The following is a 21350-nucleotide window of genomic DNA, read 5'->3' as shown; positions in this document are numbered from 1 at the left end:
ATATATACACACCTTTTTAAAGAGATTATTTTTGTTTTCCAGTATATTAAAAATGAACCCTAACAGTAACAGATACAAAGATGTTACAAAGTCCACATTCCTTGAAGACATCCAGCAAAACAGAATTTAACAGAATTTAGATTTGATAGTCCTTATTTTTATGTATGTATGTATTTTTTAAATTATTTTTTATTTATTTTTAAAGATTATTTATTTGAGAAAGAGAGAGAATATGAGCAAGAAGGGCAGAGGGAAGGGAGAGAGAATCTCAGGCCGACTCTGTGCTGAGTGCAGAGCCCAACACAGGGCTCAATTTCATGACCTGGAGATGATGACCTGAGCTGAAACCAAGAGTTGGATGCTCGACCGGCTCTACCACTTAGGCACCCCTATTTTTTATTTTTTCAAAATAGCCACAATTCACTGCCTGAGCTTTACATGTTTCAGATCCAGTCACATGAAGAGACTTATTTCTTTTTTATTTTAAGATTGATTTTATTTATTTATTTGTTTATTGATTGATTGATTGATTTATAAGTAGGCTCCACACCCAGCATGGAGCCCAACAGGGGGCTTGAACCCACAACCCTGAGATCAGGACCTGAGCTGAGAGTCAGATGCTTAACCGACTGAGCCACCCAGGCATTCCCCCCCCCTTTTTTTAAAGATTTTATTTATTTGAGAGAGAGAAAGAGAAAGAGCATGAGTGGGGGCGGGGGGCAGAGGGAGAGGGAGAAACAGACTCCCCGCTGAGCAGGGAGCCTGAGCAGAAGGCAAGACGCTTCACCAACTGAGCCACCCTGGCACACACACCCCCCCCTTTTTTTCTTTATAAGTTTTATTTTTAAGTATAATCTCTACAGCCAATGTGGGGTTTGAACTCATGACCCTGAGATCGAGAGTCGCATGCCCCCCCCCCCCCCACTGAGCCAGCCAGGTGTCCCTCTAATCCTTTCCTTTTTTTTAAAAGGATACTTTTAACAAAATCTTTAGGGTTTCGTTTATTTTTCACCAATGTTCACCCAGTATACATATATATTTCTTTTTAATTTTACACATTTTCAAGATTATTTATTTCATATTTTCTGATATTCTTGCCTATAGCTGATTCAGTTAATATAAAAATTCTAAATGCTGGTGCCTGGTCAAGGAGCTCTGAGAAAGTCTTTGTCTCACTTCCTACCGAACTGGAGGATTTGATACCTGAAGTAGAAGAATTCTACAAAAAAAATCATAGTGGTAGAAAATTACATTGGCATCATCTCATGTCAAATGGAATTGTAAGTAGATGGTGTATTAGTTCCGATATTGGTTTGACTGAAAGTACCGGCACTCGAGAGATCTTTGTTTGTCTCACATGTGCAAGTTTGAGCAGGTCTAGTGGATCTAGTCCATGGAGTTGTAGGGACATGGGCTTCTGGTTGTATCAGCACACTTAAAATATCGCTCTTGTCTGCAAATGCAATATGATCCCCAATGTGCCTGTCTTCCAGCCCAACAGGAAGGGAAAGATGAGAGTATACGGTACTTCAGGAGTAACTTCTAGAAGTTGCCCCATCATTTCCACTCACATCCCATTGGGCAGAACTGGTCACATGACCACATTTTGCCCCAGGGAGAGCTGGGATTTGAGCCTTTATTCTGGGCAGTCATGAAGTTGTGCTAAAATTGTGATTACCATGTAAAAAAGGAAGAGTGGATATTGGAAGACAGCTGGCAGTCTTTTCCATGTTTAATCTCATGTAAGAGAGAGTATAGGAGAGAGATGGTAATCATCCTGAAGAGAGTCTCATCTTTATGTTATTTTGTCTGTTATAGATAACATTTAAGAATGAAGTAGGTCAATATGATTTGGAGGTAACGACGTTTCAGCTGGCTGTGTTGTTTGCATGGAACCAAAGACCCAGAGAGAAAATCAGCTTTGAAAATCTAAAACTTGCAACTGAACTCCCTGATGCTGAGCTTAGAAGGACTTTATGGGTTTGTTTTATGTTTTTTGTTTTTAAAGTTGTATCCAGTCACAAGCAGGAAATATTTGATGGCTTGCTTACAATAAATTTATGAATTCATAACAGTCTGAAAATGACCTTTAATCAAGAAAAAATACACTAATGAGGTATTAATGCACTGATGAGGTATTCATGGTAAAAAAGACATTGAAAATAAGCAAGTTACAAAGATGGTGAAAGACAAGAAAGGAAAAAAAAAAATGAGAGAAAGTTTGAGTTGGTGTTTAAACGTTATCTGTGAGGAGTGTGACCACAGATTTCATACTGAGAATGTGTTCAGAGATTTTTATGATGACCAAAAATGTAAGAATTAGAAAACTTTGGTCTTTTTGAGGGCCTGCAAAATGTACTTGTTAGTCTCCTGCTCATAGCTACATTTTACTCCTACTCCACAGACCTCTTGAAAGTTCCAGAATAATAATTGTCTAGAGGGAAATAGCTGGTGTGTAACTGGCGGGTTGCTTTTGCTGTGATTGCCTATGACCAGTTGATCTGGTCTCGTCTCTTACTGTAAAGAGATCGTTTATTGCTTCCTTCCTCACAACCAACTCTTTCTCCTCGTTCTTTTCTCAGTTTCTACATTTACATTGTTAAAGTCATCGAGGTATCATATAAAAGTTGAATCGTGATTTTGTGCTTATAATTTGTTCTCCCCTCTTTTAGTCATGTTGGAGAATTGATCTTAGTATTCCGTACCGTTGATCGATGTTAATTGTTTTCTCTTTATTCTTCGTAGTCTTTAGTAGCTTTCCCAAAGCTCAAGCGGCAGGTTTTACTGTACGAACCTCAAGTCAGCTCACCCAAAGACTTTACAGAAGGCACTCTCTTCTCAGTGAACCAGGAATTCAGCTTAATGTAAGGTCGACGGTGGTTGATGTAAAATAAAAATACCTTGTTGGAAGTTTGGTGTTAATTTATTGTTAGCACAATAATTATTTTCCTTACGTTATATTTAAAACATCACTCTAGGGTTACGCCACTTAGTTGTTTATTAAACATAGTAATGAAGTGGAGATGCTTACTTCTTATTTGTCAAGGATACATTTTGGTGTGTGATTATATTACTTTTCATCTTTAAACATCTTTATATTGCTTTCATCTTTAAACATTGAACTCTAAAGAAGCTTTATTCACACAAAGCATTTTTCCCCTAAGATCCATTTAGATGATAATGCTGAATAGCAGCCCATGTATCTTCCGACGATCTAAGCACTTTCATGGTAGTATAAATTATATTAGCTCTGTTATTACAGGGAATGATGTCACCCATACATTATTAACTGAGCTTTTGTTGTGTTTGGGGGAAATCATATGATTCATTTTAAATAAAGCTGTATGTTGATTATTTGTTACTTTTCCTTTAAACAGTTTTGGAGAGTAATCTTCAGAATATTTCTAAATCTTTTTTCTCAGACATTATTGCTATAGTGTGATGTCAAAAGGCCTTCAACTGTAAAATACTTGATTCACTGTTTTTTATAGAAAAAATGCAAAAGTTCAGAAAAGGGGTAAAATCAACTTGATTGGACGCTTGCAGCTCACTACAGAAAGGATGAGAGAAGAAGAGAATGAAGGAATAGTTCAACTAAGAATACTTAGAACCCAGGTTTGTATAAGGCAGAATGTCTATACTTTGAAAAAAATTTCATTTTTTTTAATTTATTTTTTTTATTTTCATTTATTTATTTATTTTAAAGATTTTACTTATTTGAGAGCGAGAGAATGAGAGCGAGAGAGAACACATGAGAGGGGGTAGGGCCAGAGGGCGAAGCAGACTCCCTGCCGAGCAGGGAGCCCGATGCGGGACTCGATCCAGGGACTCCAGGATCATGACCTGAGCTGAAGGCAGTCGCTTAACCAACTGAGCCACCCAGGCACCCATTTTTTTTTTTTAATTTAAAAGCATGTAGGTATTCAAACTGTAATGAACTAATTTTCATTTTACTGGAATTTAAAAATGGCATTGCTGGCATTCTCTTAGTTGCTGAAAGAGATGTCTGTATGTCTTGATGGCCTCTGGTAGATTCTGCTGGTTGGGCAAAACCTTGGTTTTAAGTTATGTCTCCCTTTGATCACAATTGATTTAATGTGTGTCCACAATAAGTTATAATTCTAGGATGAAGTATTTAAACTCTTACTTAATTTTAAGACTTATAATTCCATTGTAATATGAAATTAGGGAACACTTTTGAAAACTTTCTTTTTTTTCTTGAGTTTTATTTATTTATTTTTAGCAGTCTCCACACCCAATGTGAGGCTTGATCTCACGACCCCAAGATCAAGAATCTCATGCGCTTCTGACTGAGCCAGCCAGGCGCCTCTACTTTCAAAAACATTTTAAAGCTAGGATTGTGGTCCCTTCTGAACATGATAAAGAATACTTACTGCAAACTGATGTGTGACCATTTTAACTTTAGAAATATTAGGGGCATCTGGGTGGCTCAGTCAGTTAAGCGTCTGCCTTTGGCTCAGGTCATGATCCGAGGGTCCTGGGATTGAGTCCCTCATTGGGCTTCTTACTCAGCAGGGAGCCTGCTTCTCCCTCTGCCTGTGGCCCCCCCACCCCACTTGTGCTCACTCACTCTCTATTTTTGACAAATAAATAAAAATCTTAAAAGAAATACTATTAAGACCAAGTTATTCCACTTTTGCTGTTTTTATTTAATACTATTTGAAACTGCTGGCCAATTCAAGAAAATATGAAACAAATAAGAAGAAAAGATTAAAATATTTCATCACTTCTAGATCATATAGTATGATAAAGGAGCAGGGAACAGATGAATAAAAATCAGTTGCTTTTCTAGTTAGCAATAAATTTGAAAAACTTAAGAGAAAAGGGGCACTTGGGTAGCTCAGTTGGTTGAGCATCCAACTCTTGATTTCAGCTCCGGTCATGATTTCTGGGTCGTGAGATGGAGCCCCACGCTGGACTCCTCGTTCAGCAGGGAGTCTGCTTGAGATTCTCTGTCTCTGCCCCTCCCCCCACTTTTGTGCGCTCTGTCTCTCAAATAAGTAAATAAAATCTTAAAAAAAAAAGTAAAGGAGAAAAAAAGAAACCATAGAATTCATAGGCACTTCTTTAAAAAGAATTCATGGCCCTTTACTGAGAGTCAAAAGGAGATTTAAATAAATAGAAAGATCTTGCTCTTTTTCTCTTGGCTAAAATTTTTATTGAGGTGTAATTTACGTGTAAAATGCACATTTCACAGGTTGTCCATGAGTTTTGATAAGTGTACATACCTGTGTGAGCATCATCTCAGTTAAGATACAGAAGGTTTCTGTCAGTCCAGCCAGGCCCCCTCCGACCCACCGGACTACCCCTCACTGTTGCCTAGTTTTGCCTGTTCCGAGTCTTTATGGAAATAGAATCAGACAGTGAACGTACTTGTTCTGTCTAGCTTCTTTTGCTCAGCATGCAGTAACCATGTTCTTCAGTGATAAGGCTGAATTACTTAGGAAGTCGATTTTTCCCATGTAAAAATTCGACTGGGAATATTTTGGGAATTTTACATTTTGATTCTCAGTTTTATGAGAAAGAATAAATGAGAGTGTTTGAGATCCTTAAAAAAAAGAAAGAATAAGGTGTTGGTGGAACTTGCCTTTGCCAAATGTGAACACTTACTAAAATATCTACGAAATAAAACAGTGTAACAGGCAGATTGGTTGAGGAAAATAGCTCAGAATTGAACCTACTCTATAAATATAGACGAACTTTGGAATAAAGGAAATAATTTCCATGAGCCATGACAAGGGAATTCAGGAAGAGATTTGGGGGAGTTTCACGTTTGGGGGGAAAATCAGGGTATAGTTCCAGTTTCTGGCTACACCAGGATAAATTCCAGATGGATTCAAGTTGAGCAGGTATAGTCATTCTATAGGACGTGCAAGAAAATGAAGTTTTTTGCTTTGTCTTAAACTGATGGCTGATTATGTACAGTCCAGTAATCCGGGCTGTCCCTTCAGGTAGTGCTCAGCCTTTCTCATTTCTCCCGATAGTCCTCCAGTCAGCCCCACTCTGTGCTGTTTCACAGATGGCATCTGGAAGGATCGAGGGCGAGAGGAATTCACTTGACCTCGTAGTGACAGTGAAGGGACTGTCCTATCCTTGCGACAGTGGCCTGGGTTCTTGCTTTTTTTGTGCAGTGCTTTCCGTGTCAGCCACGGGAGCCTGACTTTCTGTTGCTATCTGCTGCTACTGAGCTCTGGTTCATTATTTTTCCAGTTGGTAAGGAACACATGGGCTCTTCCCTGCTCTGACCGCCTGTCCTCTGTGCTTACGGAGCCCTTCAGCTCTCTGAGCCTCTGTCCCATCTCCCGTGTGGCCTCTTGGCCTGCAGGTGCTCCTGTCACTCTCACTGCTGCTGCAGCATGACTCTGGCCTGGAACTGAAGGCCTGTGGGGGTCTTGTTAGCTCTGCACCCCACCTGTGCCATGTGGGGACTGGAGGAGGGTCGGGAGTGCGTGTTCTTCCCATCCTGTCATGCCCCGTCTTCCAGTGATGGCCGGCTGGCAAGTGCAGACCAGGGCCAGCGCCCCCGTGCTCGGTTCCCCTCATCACCTCTCGAGCACAGCCACTTTCATCACCTCGGCCAAAGCTTGAGACACGTACAGTCAGTCCTCCCTCCTGGCTCCCGAGATTTTCACGTGCCTGAAGGCTTTCGCCCTTCCTTCTTTCTGCCTGGACCCTTGACGTAAGCCCCTGGCATCGGGAGCCTGGCATCTCGATACACTGAGAATGGGAGGACTTCACTGTCCTCCTCATGATGGGGGAGGGATCCTCATGTCTGCCGGGGATGTGGAAGAGTCTTTTCTCTTGTGGAACAGTGCCTGGTGCCCAAGTCTGTTACCGTTTTGCAGCAAAACTTCACTTTGAATGTGAAAAGCCAGTATTACCTCTCATTTTCTCTTTTCACATTTCTTCTTTAACAAATTCTAATCTCCACCAAGGCAGACAGATGGCTTTGGTTTGCTAAGGAGAGAGCTCCTACAGGAAAAGCAAAAAAAATGGGGCGCCTGGGTGGCTCACTCGTTAAGCGTCCGCCTTCGGTTCAGGTCATGATCCCAGGGTCCTGGCATCCAGCCCCGCAGCAGGAAGCCTGCTTCTCCCTCTCCTTCTGGCCCTCCCCCTACTCATGCTCTCTTGCTCTCTCTCTCCCTCAAATAAAATCTTTTAAAAAAAAGCAAAAGAAAAGAATATTTAATAATTTTTGAATTATCCCTATTACAAACTTAATAGTAATTAAGGGGCGCCTGGGTGGCTCAGTTGGTTAAGCGACTGCCTTCGGCTCAGGTCATGATCCTGGAGTCCCGGGATCGAGTCCCGCATCGGGCTCCCTGCTCGGCGGGGAGTCTGCTTCTCCCTCTGACCCTCTTCCCTCTGGTGCTCTCTGTCTCTCATTCTCTCTCTCTCAAATAAATAAATAAAATCTTTTAAAAAAAAATAGTAATTAAATCATCAAGGAAATATTTATAAAATTGACATAGATGAACAGTGCTTACTCCTGTAGGAAGTCAGAATATTTCATTAGATCAATAAACTGAAGGTAATATTTATAGCAGATATAATTTATTATTCTGATAAATACATAAAGAGTAGTAATTACTGATTTTTAAAACTAGACACCAGCTGGCATGTGCTTCTACACAAAGAAGTAACTCTGCCTATGATGGAAAAGGGTGTGTAAGGGGTTTGTTGTATCTTAATTGATACTTAATACCAGTTTATATACATACTGTGTTCACAGTTAAGAGAAATTTTTAAAACGTGCATAATGTGGAAAAAAGTAATGGAAGGAAGTATCCCAAAACATTAGGTGTGGTTTTCTGCAGAGAGGTTATGGGTAATTTTGTTTTTCCTTGTTTTTCAAAATCTTCATAATCAGATTTTCTTTTACAGTGAGTGGGAAAAAAGTATATTAAGTAAAAGCTGCTGGTCTCAAGATTAATCTAGTGATTAGTCTTTTGGATGGATGTTGGAAAGAGAATGAAATACATAAAACGTCATGTTTTGTTGTTTTACTTAAAATTTAATCTATTAATGATCTTTCATTTTTGTTTTTCTTTTAGGAAGCAATCATACAAATAATGAAGATGAGAAAGAAAATTAGTAATGCTCAGCTGCAGACTGAATTAGTAGAAATTTTGAAAAACATGTTTTTGCCACAAAAGAAAATGATAAAGGAGCAAATAGAGTGGCTAATAGAGCACAAATACATCCGAAGAGACGAGTCTGACATCAACACTTTCATATACATGGCATAATCTTGAACATCATGGACAACATTAAGAACCCAAATTTCAGAGTGCGTGGGCAGAAAGTTGTAACAGTTTGTGCTGGAGGAAGGTTTATTTGGACTTTGATTACATAAATATTAAAATCTCTGCCTTACCTGACAAAACAACTCTATCTTGCCAATCACATTAGTTAGCATGATGGCATTCCCTTCATGTTGCACACTCTGTAACAGCATGCTGTTTTGTGGAGAAACTTGCATTCATGAAGAGCCCATGATGAACTTGTAAAAGTGAATTTGATTTCTATCCACCAGAAGAAATAGTCGGGAAGGGTGAGGGCGGGGTTCTTGTTGCTTTTTTTTTTTTCTCCTCTCTTTTTTTCCTCTCTCACGAAAATGTACTTGCACAAGGAAGGATCTTCAGATATTCGTGCACTGAATAATGCTGTTATGTTTTGTTTTTTTTAAAATGCAATTAAAACTAGAAATAGCACTCTTGGTTTCTTTTGATCAAAAGAGGGAGCTGGTCTGCACAACATTGGGGGAGGGCAGATATAGGTGAGAAGATACGTATTTAATAATATAACACTATTTGTTCACGCCCTGCTTCAGTATAGTAACTGGATTTAATGGTGACCTGAAAATGATATTAAATTTTTCCAACTTACAGACGTTGGCTTTCTTTAAGCAGGAGACTGCTACTTTAGATGTTTGTGTTAAATAAGGAGTTTTTAAATTTTATATGGCTGGAGAGCTTGTTTTGAAAAACTGAAGCTTATATTAATTTGTTGCTCCAATTGTTTAAAAAAAATGTATGGAGAGAAGTCGGTCATTTCAACTGCAGAGTCAGAATAGCAAAACAAAGATATTAAGTGTGTTCACTAACACACTTAATGTTTGTATACCTAATATTTATTATGCCAAATTTGGTTATCTCCGAATTTATTAAAAACAAGGCAGAAATCTCCTCTCACATAATACAGTTATGTAACTATTTCTTGATCTGCAGCATAGAAATATTTTGGAATTTTAAAGTCTCATGGTTAGGGATTTATAGCCTCAGGTTTCTGGAAAGGAAGACATTCTGTTTTAAAAAGGAGTGTCCGTTACGTAGGGGGAGGAGAAAAACCACAACATAAGACCTGAAAAGCATGAGCAAAATTGTTGCAGTCTTAATATGAGCAGTAAACTTGCCAAATATATGTACATATATATTTATATATTTTAAAAATAAACATTTTTAAAATGTTCAGAAGGCAACACTTACCTTGTTCCTTTCAGTCAATCCAAAGTAGCAACTTACTAGTTGCCAGCCACTGAATACCCAGAGTGACGCAGAGTTCAGGACTTGAGGACACGGGCAGCTTAGCGGAGAAAAGTGTATTCCCCGTTGGCAAAGAGTGACTCTACGTGGATTTTTATTCATTATGCTGCACGTTCCAAGTTTTTTTGCAAATGCTTTTCTATCTTGTTTGATACTAAGTAATACTTTAAACCTATGATTTGGGAAATAGTAGGAAGTGGAGTGCTGAGCTTTGAAAGGTGCATGGTAGACAGTATTATGCAAGGTGCTTTCAGGACTGTTCCATGGAATCTGTCCCCAGTCCCAAGAGGCGTTGTGAGCTGCCTGCTGAAAGGAAGGAGAGCAAATTCAAAACATGGAAGGTGTCGCTGGGTATATTCACATGCCTGTTCTGCAACTCATAGGAAATTGGAATTTTGTTTCTAATTTAAAATCTTACATTTAGCTCTGGGGGCAGCATGTGTCCGTTATTAGACCGAGTGCATTGTGGAGAATTAAACTAAATTGATGACTGCGGACGATGGATATATTTGAAATTTAAAAAAAATAATTTGTTATAATTGTGGCCCTTACATTTAACAAATAGTTCAGGATTGGGCATATTTGCTTCTCCCATATTCGAATGCCCAAGGGAAAACAGTGGAAGGGAGAATTACAGGTCATTTTTTAAAGTTTCAGATTTGTTGCTTTAAACCATAATTGTTCTCAGAACAGGTTTGGAATTTCTCATCTTTTTGGTCATTTTAAGAATGAGAGCCATGATGTTTTGATTTATAAAGGAAAGTTTAATGCAAAAGTGGGTAACTCTAAATCCATAGCCACGTTTTCTATTAAATTTTATAAATTTTTTAATAGCAAATTATGTCCTAATTGTATTTTGGGAAATTGAACAGCAGCAAATACTGTAGACGTAACAGTTTTCATCATTTTTGTTGTTGCTGTTATGTATACAAAAGTTCAACTACTTTTTGGTGTTAATGAAAACGATTTAGTTGACGAGGTGCCTGTGTGCCATTGTTCAGTTTTCTTTAAATGTGTCTTGATGATAGATTTGCTAATTTAAAAAAAAAGAACCTGATAAAAACCTTCCCAGCGATTAGCGAAAGGTACGGAATCACAGTATCCTTTACTGAGTCCCTTTCCTCTGATTGCACTTCCAAGTGGTGCCATGGTGGTGAGGAGAATCCAGGCTGCCAGGAGTAGGGCAGTGGGACGCACCACAGCTTAATTTAAACTGTGAACACTAATACAAAGCTGGAGCCATCTGGAAAATGTTAACCTTTGTTGTCCTCATTGCCAGAGTAAAAAGAAACAATTTTGATGCTTACAATGCGATAAATATTAGGACATTAGTATTCCCATGATTTAATGAGGATGTTGAAATAAATTATGAAGTTTTCCAATTTTTACGTTTACTGGAGGGGTCCCTGCATTGTCAACCTGTTTATTTAAGTCTCTTACTCTTATTTTATGCGTAAATGTTACAGTTCCCAAAAACGAACTGTTAGCTTTCTTGTTTTTACTTTTTATTGAATTTAATACAAAATATGACCGGAGTAGTTACAAAGTATTTTGCATTATTTGCAGTAGGATGTCATTGGCCCGGCTCACAGGGCAAATTTTAAACATTCAATTTGGGTGAAAGTTCTAGTTTTTCAGAAAGATTTGCCATCTTAAACTCAAGCCGGTTTTTCTATTTTCATGTAAATGACTGGGATGCTATCTTACAAACTCTTCCAAGGTCATGTTTGTGAAATCAACATTACCTGAGAGCTTTCCTGTCATCTACACTATATATGTCGTCTGGAGTGTTGAGCAAATTTGCGTTCCTAAGTTGGACTTTATCTTCGTGTGGTATATACGGTTTTGAATGTGTGCCGCTACGTACTGAGATGATAATGCTGTACAATTTTAAACGGTAGCAGTTTCTGTATGGAGTAGGCTGAAATATTTTGATGAACTGCTTAATTTTTGGATTTTATTTTTTAAGTTGTATAATTTATTTTCTTGCAAAATAAAAGTGTAATATAAAAGCTTTCACCTATCCAGAAAATATTGATGTTCTACTGTTAGTTTTTAAGACTTAAATTTGTGTAATAAGTGTATTTATACATTTCATGGTGAAATAGTAAATCTTAGCCTTAGGAATCAGAAACATGAAAAGTTAACCCACTTATTTCTTTTAGATTTCAAATTTTAGTCCATAACGAAAGCTATCAGGAATGTCGCTTTTTCAGTGATGATAGCAGCCTAAGGTTATCATGCCTGGAAAAGATAAACTATTTCAGACCTGAAAGTGATTAATGCATCCTTTCACAGGTTAGATAAGCCATGTCATAACCACAATTTAAGTTTTATATCAGATAAAAACAAATATAAAATTTTTTTTGTGTGCAAATTTGTGAAATATTTAAGTTTCAAAGCTAGGGATAGTTTAGTAATAAGCTTATGAGGATGGACAGTGTCCTTCACAAAGTACCATAGCCTGGGTGGCTGATAAACCGCAGAAATCTGTTTCTCACAGTCCCAGAGGCTGGAAGTCAAGGGTGAAGAAGGTGTCGGTGTGGTTGGTTTGGGTGATGAACCTCTTGCACGGTGCAGCTGCTGACTTCTGGGTGTGTCCTCACATGGAGGAAAGAGGGCTGAGAGAACTCCCAGGGTCTCTTCCGTAAGGGCACTACGCTCATTCACGAAGGCCCTGCTTCCTGAGCTAGTCATCTCTCACAGCCAGCACCCCACCTGCGAATACCATCCCTTTGGGGATTAGGTTTCAATGTATGGTTTTGGGGGAGACACAGACCTTAAGTCTATTGTATTCATAGTGACCTTAAGCTCAGCTTGGGACTTGAGCAGGGATTGGGGTGGGGTGGGGAGTTGATAGAAAAGTATGGTCTCCGTGTAAGACTCACCTAAACCTTGAGATAGATTTACCATTAAACTTTCAGGGCCCCAGGAATTTTGTATCGGCATACCTCATTGCACTTCAGTTTATTACACTTTGCAGATGAGGGGTTTCGTTTTGTTTTTGTTTTACAAATTTAAGGTTTGTGACAACCTAGCTTCATTTTCCAATAGCATTTGCTCACATTGTGTCTGAATCACATTTTGGTAATTTTTGCAATATTTGAAACTTTAATTATATTTGTTACGGTGATCGGTGATCTTTGATGCTACTTATGTAATGGTTTCAGGTGCCCCAAACTGCACCCACACAAGGACGGTAAACTCAACCGATAAATGTGTGTGTGCAGACTCCTCCACCGACTGTGTCCCCATCTCCCTCTCCTCAGGCCTCCCTGTTCCCGAGACACAACAGTATTGAAATTGGACCAATTAATAACCCTACAGTGGCGTTTAAGTGTTCAAGTGAAAAGATGAGTCGCACATCTTTCACTTTAAATCAGAAGCTAGGACTAATTAAGCTTAGTGAGGTGTGTGTTGAAAGCGGAGATAGGCCGAAAGTGAGGCCTCTTGTGCCAAACAGCCAAGTTGTGAATGCAAAGAGGAAGTTCTTGAAGGAAATTAAAAGTGCTACTCCAGTGAACACACGAATGATAAAGCCAAACAGCCTTATTGCTGATACAGAGAAAGTTCTAGTGGTCTGGACAGAAGATCAAACCAGCCATAACTCCTTTAAGCCAAAGCCTGAACCAGGGCAAGGCCTTAACTCTCTTCAATTTCGTGAAAGCGGAGAGAGAAGAAGCTGCAGACTGAAGCTAGCAGAGGTCAAATGCAAGGTACAGTAATGAGAGCTGATGTTCAAGCTGCAGCAAGTTCTCCAGAAGAATTAACGAAGGTGGCTCCACTTAACAGATTTTCAGTGTGGATGACCTGGCCTCCTACTGGAAGAAGGTGCCATCTAGGACTTTGCTAGAGAGAAGTCAACGCCTCAGAGCTTCAAAGGACAGGCTGACTCTTAGGGGCTCATGCAGCTGGTGACTAAGTTGAAGCCAATGCTCACGTACCATCCTGAAAACCCTAGGGCCCCTTAAGAATTACGCTGCATCTTCTGTCCATGCCCTACAGATGGAACACCAAAGCTTGGATGTGAGAAGAGTATGTATTGGCACAAAATTAGACACGTAAATAGAACAGGATAAAGAGCCCAGAAATAAACCTATGCGTGTACCATCAATCTGTGACAAGAGAGGCTTCCCCTACACAATGGGGAAGGGACAGTCTTTTCAACAAACGGTGTTGGCCAAACTGGGCCACTGTTTTTATTTTTAAGATTTATTTACTCATTTGAGGGGGGAGGGGCAGAGGGAGAGGGAGGATGTCAAGCAGACTCCCTGCAGAGCGCAGAGTCTGATGAAGGGCTCCATCCCACGACCCTGAGATCATGACCCTGAGCCGAAATCAAAAGTCAGGCGCTCAGCTGACCGAGCCACCCAGGCGCCCCCAAACTGGACCACTTCCTTAGGCCGTGCACAAAATTAAGTGGTTAAAGACCTAAATGTGAGACCTGAAACCATGAAACTTGGGGCGCCTGGGTGGCTCAGTCGTTAAGCGTCTGCCTTCAGCTCAGGTCATGATCCCAGGGTCCTGGGGTCGAGCCCGGCATCGGGCTCCGTGCTCAGTGGGAAGCCTGCTTCTCCTTCTCTGCCTCCCTCTGCTGCTGCTTCTGCTTGTGCTGTCTCTCAAATAAATAAACAAAATGTTAAAAAAAGAAGAGAGTCACACACTTGCTCCACTTAGGAACTAACTCAGTCTCCCAGGTCAGCAACCTTGATCGAATTCTCTACTGCTTCCCTCCCCACCGCACTTTATTAATTCTCTGTTTTATATCTACAATCTGACCTTTGTTTACCTTCACTTCCACTGTGTTTGCTGAGTGTTAAACATTTCATGGCATGTTTATACCATCCCAGGTAGCTGCTGGCTTGCTTCTTGGCCTACATTTTGAAGTGGACTATCTACATGTACAGAGTGGTAAGTAGTGGTCAGTGGGATTGTTTGCTTTAAATCTGTGACATTTGGGGGGGCACATGGGTGGCAAAGTCGGCTGAGCGTCCGACTCTTGGTTTCAGTTCAGGTCATGATCTCAGGGTGGTGAGATTGAGCCGCACTGGGCTCTGTGCTCAGTTCAGAGTCTGCTTGAGATTCTCGCCCTCTGTCTCTCCTGCTCATGCTCTCTCTCAAATAAATACCTCTTAAAATCTGTATCCATATCTATATATCTTTTTTTTTTTTTTAAGATTTATTTATTTTGACAGAGACAGCGAGAGAGAGAACACAAGCAGGGGGAGTGGGAGAGGGAGAAGCAGGCTTCCCGCCAAGCAGGGAGCCCGATGCGGGGCTCGATCCCAGGACCCTGGGATCATGACCTGAGCCGAAGGCAGACGCTTAACGACTGAGCCATCCAGGCGCCCCCATATCTATATATCTTATATGGGTATATATATCTTGGGCCTCACACACACACACACACACATACCCAGAGCTTAAGCATGGATACATATCGTAATGATTTTTCTTTCAGTAGCTGTTGAAGCAATAGGTATGAAAAGGTTTTTACTTGGCCTGGAAGAGGCTCAGCAAGAGAGAAGGCATTGAGTGTGATATTCAAAGGAAGGAGGTAGGACTTGGTGACCTTGAATATAGAGGCTCTGGTAGGTGAAGGAATCAAGCACTACTTTAAGGGACAACCTGGGTGCCTGGGAAGTTAAAGATAGAGGTGCTGTGTTTATCTATTGCTTTGTTAAAACAAAGAAACAACCCCGAACATAACAAAAACAGCCATTTAATTTCTTTCATGGGTTCTGTGGATCATGAATTCAGGGCACAGAAGGGAGGGCTTATCTCTGCTCCATAATGACTGGGCTTTCAGCTGGAAGGGTTGAATGCTGGGGACTGGAATCATTTTAAGGCTTTTTATCCATATTTCTGCCTAGACCTAGCCTGGGAAGTCACACGACCTCATTTCTGCCATACTGCACTGGTCCCGGCAGTCCGGGTTCGGATTCCAGGGGAGGGAACACAAACCCCAGTCACATGGAAAGAAGAGCTTGTCAGTGGGGCTAACTACAGGTGTGGCCATCTTTGAAAAATACCATCTCCCTCAGCTGTCAATAAAGCAATTTCAAACAAAACATAATGAAGGGTGGGAATTTTACTTGAGGAAAAATATGGGCTTGGGGCAAGTTGTATGCTGTCACTCCTTGTATCTTCTTTTTTAAAAAAAGATTTTATTTGAGAGAGAGAGAGCAGGCGCATGAGATGGGAGAGGGGCAGAGGCAGAGGGAGAAGCAGACTTCCTGCTGAGCAGAGAGCCTGACTCCCAGGACTCTGACATCATGACCTGAACTGAAGGCAGATGCTTCACTGACTGAGCCACCCAGGTACCCCACTCCTTGTATCTTCTATATGACAATAAAAGAAACTAATGTTAGAGACAAAAAGATTTGTTGTCGCCAGGTGAAGATTTAAGGTTAAGTAATGGGTTCCCAAAATGTGAGGACAATCATCATAGCTGACATGTCCATGGTTCTCTGGGAAAAGGAACAGCAAAGTGATGCAATGTTGAGATAATCAGTTCTGACCCCAGCTTCACCACTTTGTGTGCAACTGTGACAAAAAAGTTAACTTCTTAGTATTTCATTCAGTTAGTTCCTTAGTTAAGGGGTGGATAAGAATAGCATGTAATACATGGAGTTTTTGTGAAGATTAAATATAATTTTTTTTTGGCAGCTCTGTCTGCCCACTGGTCCTGTCCCAGTGCTATAATAAAAACACCTTTTTGCACCGAAAAAAAAAATATAATTTTTTTTTTAAAGATTTATTTTAGAGAAGGAGAGAGCACGAGTGGGGGAGGGGCAGAGGGGAAGGGAGAGAGAATCCCAAGCAGAGTCCCTGCTGAGCATGGAGTCCAACTCTGGGCTTGATCTCACAATCCCGAGATCATGACCTGAGCTGAAATCGAGAGTACAACCCTTAACCAACTGAGCCACCCAGACTCCCCAAGATTAATATAATTCTTATTAATTGGGCACCTGGCTGGCTCAGTAGGTTGTGCATGCAACTCTTTTGTTGTTGTTTTTGTTTTTTAAAGATCTTAAGGGCACCTAAATATATTCCCTCTCTCACTGTCTCTCTCTCTGGGCACAAGCAGGTGGAGGGGCAGAGGCAGAGGGAGAAGCAGGCTCCCCGCTGAGCAGGGAGCCCCATGCAAGACTCGATCCCAGGACCCTAGGATCATGACCTGAGCCACCCCAGCATGCAACTCTTGATCTCTGGGTCTGAGTTCGAGCCCCATGTTGGGCATAGAGATTACTTAAAAGATAAATAAGTAAACCTAAATTAAACATTCTTATTAATTGCTCAGTAAAGTTAGCTATTAGCATGTATTCTATTCCTCCTCTTACTGAAATGTAGTTGCAAACGTATCTCATCATAAATTAAAAGATAATTGGGGGGGCGCCTGGCTCCCACCATTAAGCGTCTGCCTTCGGCTCAGGTCATGATTCTGGGGTCTTGGGATCGAATCCGGCCTCGGGCTCCCTGCTCAGCGGGGAGTCTGCTTCTCCCTCTGCCCCTCCCCCCCGTGTGTGTGCTCTCTCGCTCTGAAATAAATAAAACCTTTAAAAGCAAACAAAAAGCTAACTGGATTGCTCAATAACATTTGAATGAGCTGGGTGGGTCTGAGTGGGAGAAGCTAGCTCCACGAGCAGAAGACGCTCGGGTCAGGACACCTACACTTCAGCGTGCCAAGGTCGGAGTGGCGGAAAGGGGACTGGCGGTCTGTCACGTGCCGGCCGGATTCCGCGCCAGCACCTCAGGCCGAGTCTGTACTGTGAGGCTCCGCCCCCGGCCGTCACGCCCCGTCCTGTCGGCCAATAGCCACGCACGCCGCCGCCGTCCGAGGCTGCTATTGGAGAGGGCGGGGTGGGCGGGGCAGCGGCGCGGGGACTTGGCTGCGCGCGTCCGTCGTCTCCGCCTGTCAAGTCTGTCTAGGCGCTCGGAGGTCATGGCTGTGCTGGTGGCCCTTCTGCGCGGCAGCGCACGCGGGCGCGGCCCCCTGCTCCAGAGGCCGCTGCAGGTGAGGGCGGCTGGGACCCGGGCCGCGGCGTGCCGGCACCCCTGCCTGGGAGGGCCGCGCTCGCGGCGCGCGTCGCCCGGGCTGTGGGCCTCCGGGCCCGCGCCGGGAAGCCCCCTGCGCCGCGCACGCGCACGCGCGCCGTACGTGGCCCCTGTGCGTCGCCGGCGTTTGCGGGGTCTCCGCCGCCGCCTGCCGCTCGCTTGTGCGTGGGTTGCGCGGGGCGCGGATCTCCGCCGCCGGAAGGGCCCAGCCCTGGTCCTGCCTGACCGGCAGCCGGCGCCGTACGCCTTCTCCGGGATTTTCTTTACAGCGTGCTGTGTTCCTGCGCTAGGGCATCACCGGGCCTGCGGGCGTGAGGCCCCAAGGGAGGAGGAGAAGACGCCCCGGCCTGATGCGGCCTGACACTGACCGGGGAAATAAGGGGTTCTTCCGTACGCGAGGAACAGATGGTGCTGGGTGTTAGGCACCGAGGGCGTCCAGGGGCGCGCCTCGCTCCCGCTTGTTGTGCTTAGGGAACGCGGGAGCCAAGGCCTTGGAAGGGAGTCTTTCCAAGAGGGTCAAAGCAGGGAGCCTGCGTCTTAGATTTGCGGCCTGGCAAAACCTGGCGAGGAGTAGAGAACTTAAGGTGGGGCTGGTGAAGCGTGATTTTGACAGGTTGGTTCCCGTTGGACACTTTGCAGTCTACCCATGTTTGAGAGTTGGAATCTGACCCAAGTCAGTGGAGACCGTTGATGTTTGGGGATTTGTCATAGCCAGAGGTCAGGGGGGATTGAGGTGCGGGGAGGGCAAAAACATGACTTTGGCGTGAAGTAACTTGAGCTGCATGCTGGCCGGAGGAGGAGAGAGGTAGCAGCATTATGCAAGAGATTTGTGAAAGCATAAATGTGGAACTTGGCAAATAGGGAGTGGGTGTGAGGAGCCAAGAGGAAAAGGAAGAGTCGAAATCATCCTGGGTGACTGAGCTAATGGAAAAGTCAGGAGGAGTGGGTTTCCACGGAAGAGGAGTCCTTTTTTTCTTTCTTTTCCCCTCTAACCTAGCGGCAGAGGGGAACTGGGAAATGGACCCAGATCAGTTCTTCATCAGCATATTCGTGCTTTCATGGAATGATTTGGGAAGTCAGGAAAATAAAAGTACGTTGACCAGGTGAATTAGGTGAGCTAGGTCCTCTAAAAAAACCAAAAACGAATGCAGAAACCCTCTTAATTTATAGTTTAATTAAGAACTTACGATCAAGCGGATGTTGCTGATGAGAAGAATGTAGCTGTAGGTTTTACAGCGTATGATTTATGGTCCTCATTTTATTGAATTCTAGGAATCAGTATTGGTAGTTATTTGAAAGAAGTGGTCATTTACTGGAAAAATCTTGTTGTGCCAGTTTGTTGAGTAGAACTCGACCTTCACCCATTGCACTGGCTCTTTGAGGTTTGCCTTCAAATAACAAAGTCTCCCTTATGGTCAGCAAAGTAATGGACTAATTTATCGGAGCTTGTTGCCTTTCCAGCTGTAACCACTTTTTTTTTTTTTTTTTAAATATATCCCCTTTCTCTTTAAGCCTCTGGTAACTAGATTTCTGTGCCCCTCATTTGAAGAATACCAGTGCTTTTGTGTGTGTGTGTGTGTGTTTCATCTTGATCTTATACTGCATTTGATACTCCTTCAAACTCCTCTGTTTTGCTGTTTTGACCCCAAATTATTGTTTAATACTCAGACTTTAAAAAAATTTCTGGGGCGCCTGGGTGGCTCAGTCGTTAAGCGTCTGCCTTTGGCTCAGGTCATGATCCCAGGGTCCTGGGATCGAGCCCCACGTCAGGCTCCCTGCTCGGCGGGAAGCCTGCTTCTCCCTCTCCCACTCCCCCTGCTTGTGTTCCCTCTCTTGGTGTGTCTCTCTCTGTCAAATAAATAAATAAAAAATCTTTAAAAAAAAAAAAAAATTCTTGCATTGTGCCAGTCCTCAGCCTGTTTGCTCCCAGTTCCTTTCCCTCCTCTCCTCTGTAGGGCTGTGGGGGTGACTGTTGCAGGTGCAAAAATCACAGTGTCTGTCAGCCGGCTTCTGGTTGGGTCCAGACACTGGTAGGAGACTGGGAGATAGCAAGGGAGAAGCCAGGATGATTCTTTTCTGTCTACCCTTAGGTGGTGTTTCTGAGAATGTCTGTGGCTCCTTTGGTTCTTGCTTTTGCAAGGTAACCCTGACCCCTTGGCTTTGGTAACCTTGCTGCTTCCCTTTGTCCCAACAGCCTATGTGTGCTAATGCCTTCCTGTTGCTAATCTCTACCGCCTGCCTCCTGTTCTTAGTTTTTCTATCACCTGTATGTTTAATCTCTGCATTAAATTATATTTCAGATAGAATGATTTTTATTTTCCTGGTTGAATCCTGATGGATAGATACCCTCACGGTTTTTACTCCCTTCCCATTCCCTTTCACCCTGTGGATTTTTGCACCTCAGTCCTTGGGCCTTTCCTCTTTTACAGGACAAAAGAACAGAATACTGTGGCGAGGCGGCAAGTATTGAGAGCAATCTGAAGTGGTAGTAAAGGTAGGCAGAGGTGGATAGATGCCAGAGATAGCCTGGAGGTAGAATCTTTTGACCTGAATGACTGATGGGCTAAGAGGAGCTTAGTGAGAAGGAGTTGGGTATAATTTGGGGGCCTTGGCCTGCCATTTAGGTGATCAGTAGTGGTTTTCAGAGGAACAGATGTGACTGTAGAAAGTGATGAATTGTATTTTGGACTTGAGTTTGGAGTTGCTGGTTTGATGACTAAGAGAACTGGAGGAAATCGAGATTTGGGAATCATCAGCTGCTGATGACAGTGGCATCCATGGGCATTGGTGAGCTCACCGAAAGCAGGTGGAGAGGGAGAAGCGGGGAGGCCTTAGCATGGGGCCTTTGGGACACGGTGTTTCAGGACAGGCCAGACAGGCAGGAACCTGCCGAGGTGAGTGAAGAGAGAGGATAGGTTATGGAAGAAAAGCAGGGGAATGTAGTGTCATTTGAAAGCCAAGGGAAGTGAGATTTTCTACAAGGAGGGTGTATTACTTCCTTGGGCTGCTGTAACAGAATACCACCAATTGGGCAGCTTACAGCAACAGAAACAGTTCTAGAGGCCAGGAAATCAGAGATCATGATGTTGGCAAGACCCCTCTCCCTCTAAATTACCCCCTTGCCTCGTCCTTGTTTCTGGTAGTTTGCTGGCAATCTTTGGAAGCCCTTGGTTTGTAGATCTATCATTCCTACCCTCCATCTGCACAAGGCAATCTCCACCCCCCCGCCCCCCCGCCGTCTTCATCTTCTGTGCTTATCTTTCTCTGCATTAAGATTTTCTCTTTTTATAAAGACATCAGTCATACTGGATTAGGGCCACCCTAATGACCTCATTTTGACTTGATTAATTCTATAGAGACCACATTTATAAATAAAGTCACCTCCTAAGGTACTGAGGGTTAGGACTTTTCTTTTTTTTTTTGGTGGGGTTGGGAGGCACAATTCAACCCCTAAAAGAGCACTCAGTGCTGTAAAAATTTAATATAACAAAGGGGTTATGTAAGATTTTTTTTTAAAGATTTTATTTAGTTATTTGACAGAGACACAGCGAGAGAGGGAGCACAAGCAGAGGGAGTGGGAGAGGGAGAGGCAGGAAGCCCGATGGGGGGCTCGAAGACAGATGCTTAACGACTGAGCCACCCAGGCACCCCGGGATTATGTAAGATTTTAACAAGGGAATTATATAAATGAAATACCTAAAATGAAAATTGTTGATTGAAATTAGC

General features: G+C 42.6%; 2 protein-coding genes across 6 annotated transcripts in view; both read left to right on the top strand.

Moving 5' to 3' along the window:
* Positions 1–8735, top strand: part of CUL5 (cullin 5) — an 88780-nt gene extending 80045 nt beyond the window's left edge. For both annotated transcript variants that reach the window (XM_081799550.1, XM_081799551.1), the window contains 5 exons: positions 1105–1280; positions 1819–1980; positions 2746–2864; positions 3492–3615; positions 8076–8735. In XM_081799550.1, coding sequence (XP_081655676.1) covers positions 1105–1280; positions 1819–1980; positions 2746–2864; positions 3492–3615; positions 8076–8270 — 776 coding nt within the window. In that variant the 3' untranslated portion in view covers positions 8271–8735. The remainder of the gene's footprint in view (positions 1–1104; positions 1281–1818; positions 1981–2745; positions 2865–3491; positions 3616–8075) is intronic.
* An 8708-nt stretch (positions 8736–17443) lies between these two features.
* ACAT1 (acetyl-CoA acetyltransferase 1) overlaps positions 17444–21350 on the top strand; it is a 23899-nt gene continuing 19992 nt past the window's right edge. For all 4 annotated transcript variants that reach the window (XM_081799547.1, XM_081799545.1, XM_081799546.1 and 1 more), the window contains exon 1: positions 17444–17583. In XM_081799547.1, coding sequence (XP_081655673.1) covers positions 17512–17583 — 72 coding nt within the window. In that variant the 5' untranslated portion in view covers positions 17444–17511. The remainder of the gene's footprint in view (positions 17584–21350) is intronic.

This window comes from Leptonychotes weddellii, chromosome 11, assembly GCF_054177405.1.
Source record: "Leptonychotes weddellii isolate Sample4059 chromosome 11, ASM5417740v2, whole genome shotgun sequence".
NCBI classification, from domain to species: domain Eukaryota; kingdom Metazoa; phylum Chordata; class Mammalia; order Carnivora; family Phocidae; genus Leptonychotes; species Leptonychotes weddellii.
Note: the sequence above shows the minus strand (reverse complement) of the source record. Positions and strands in the feature narration are given on the sequence as shown.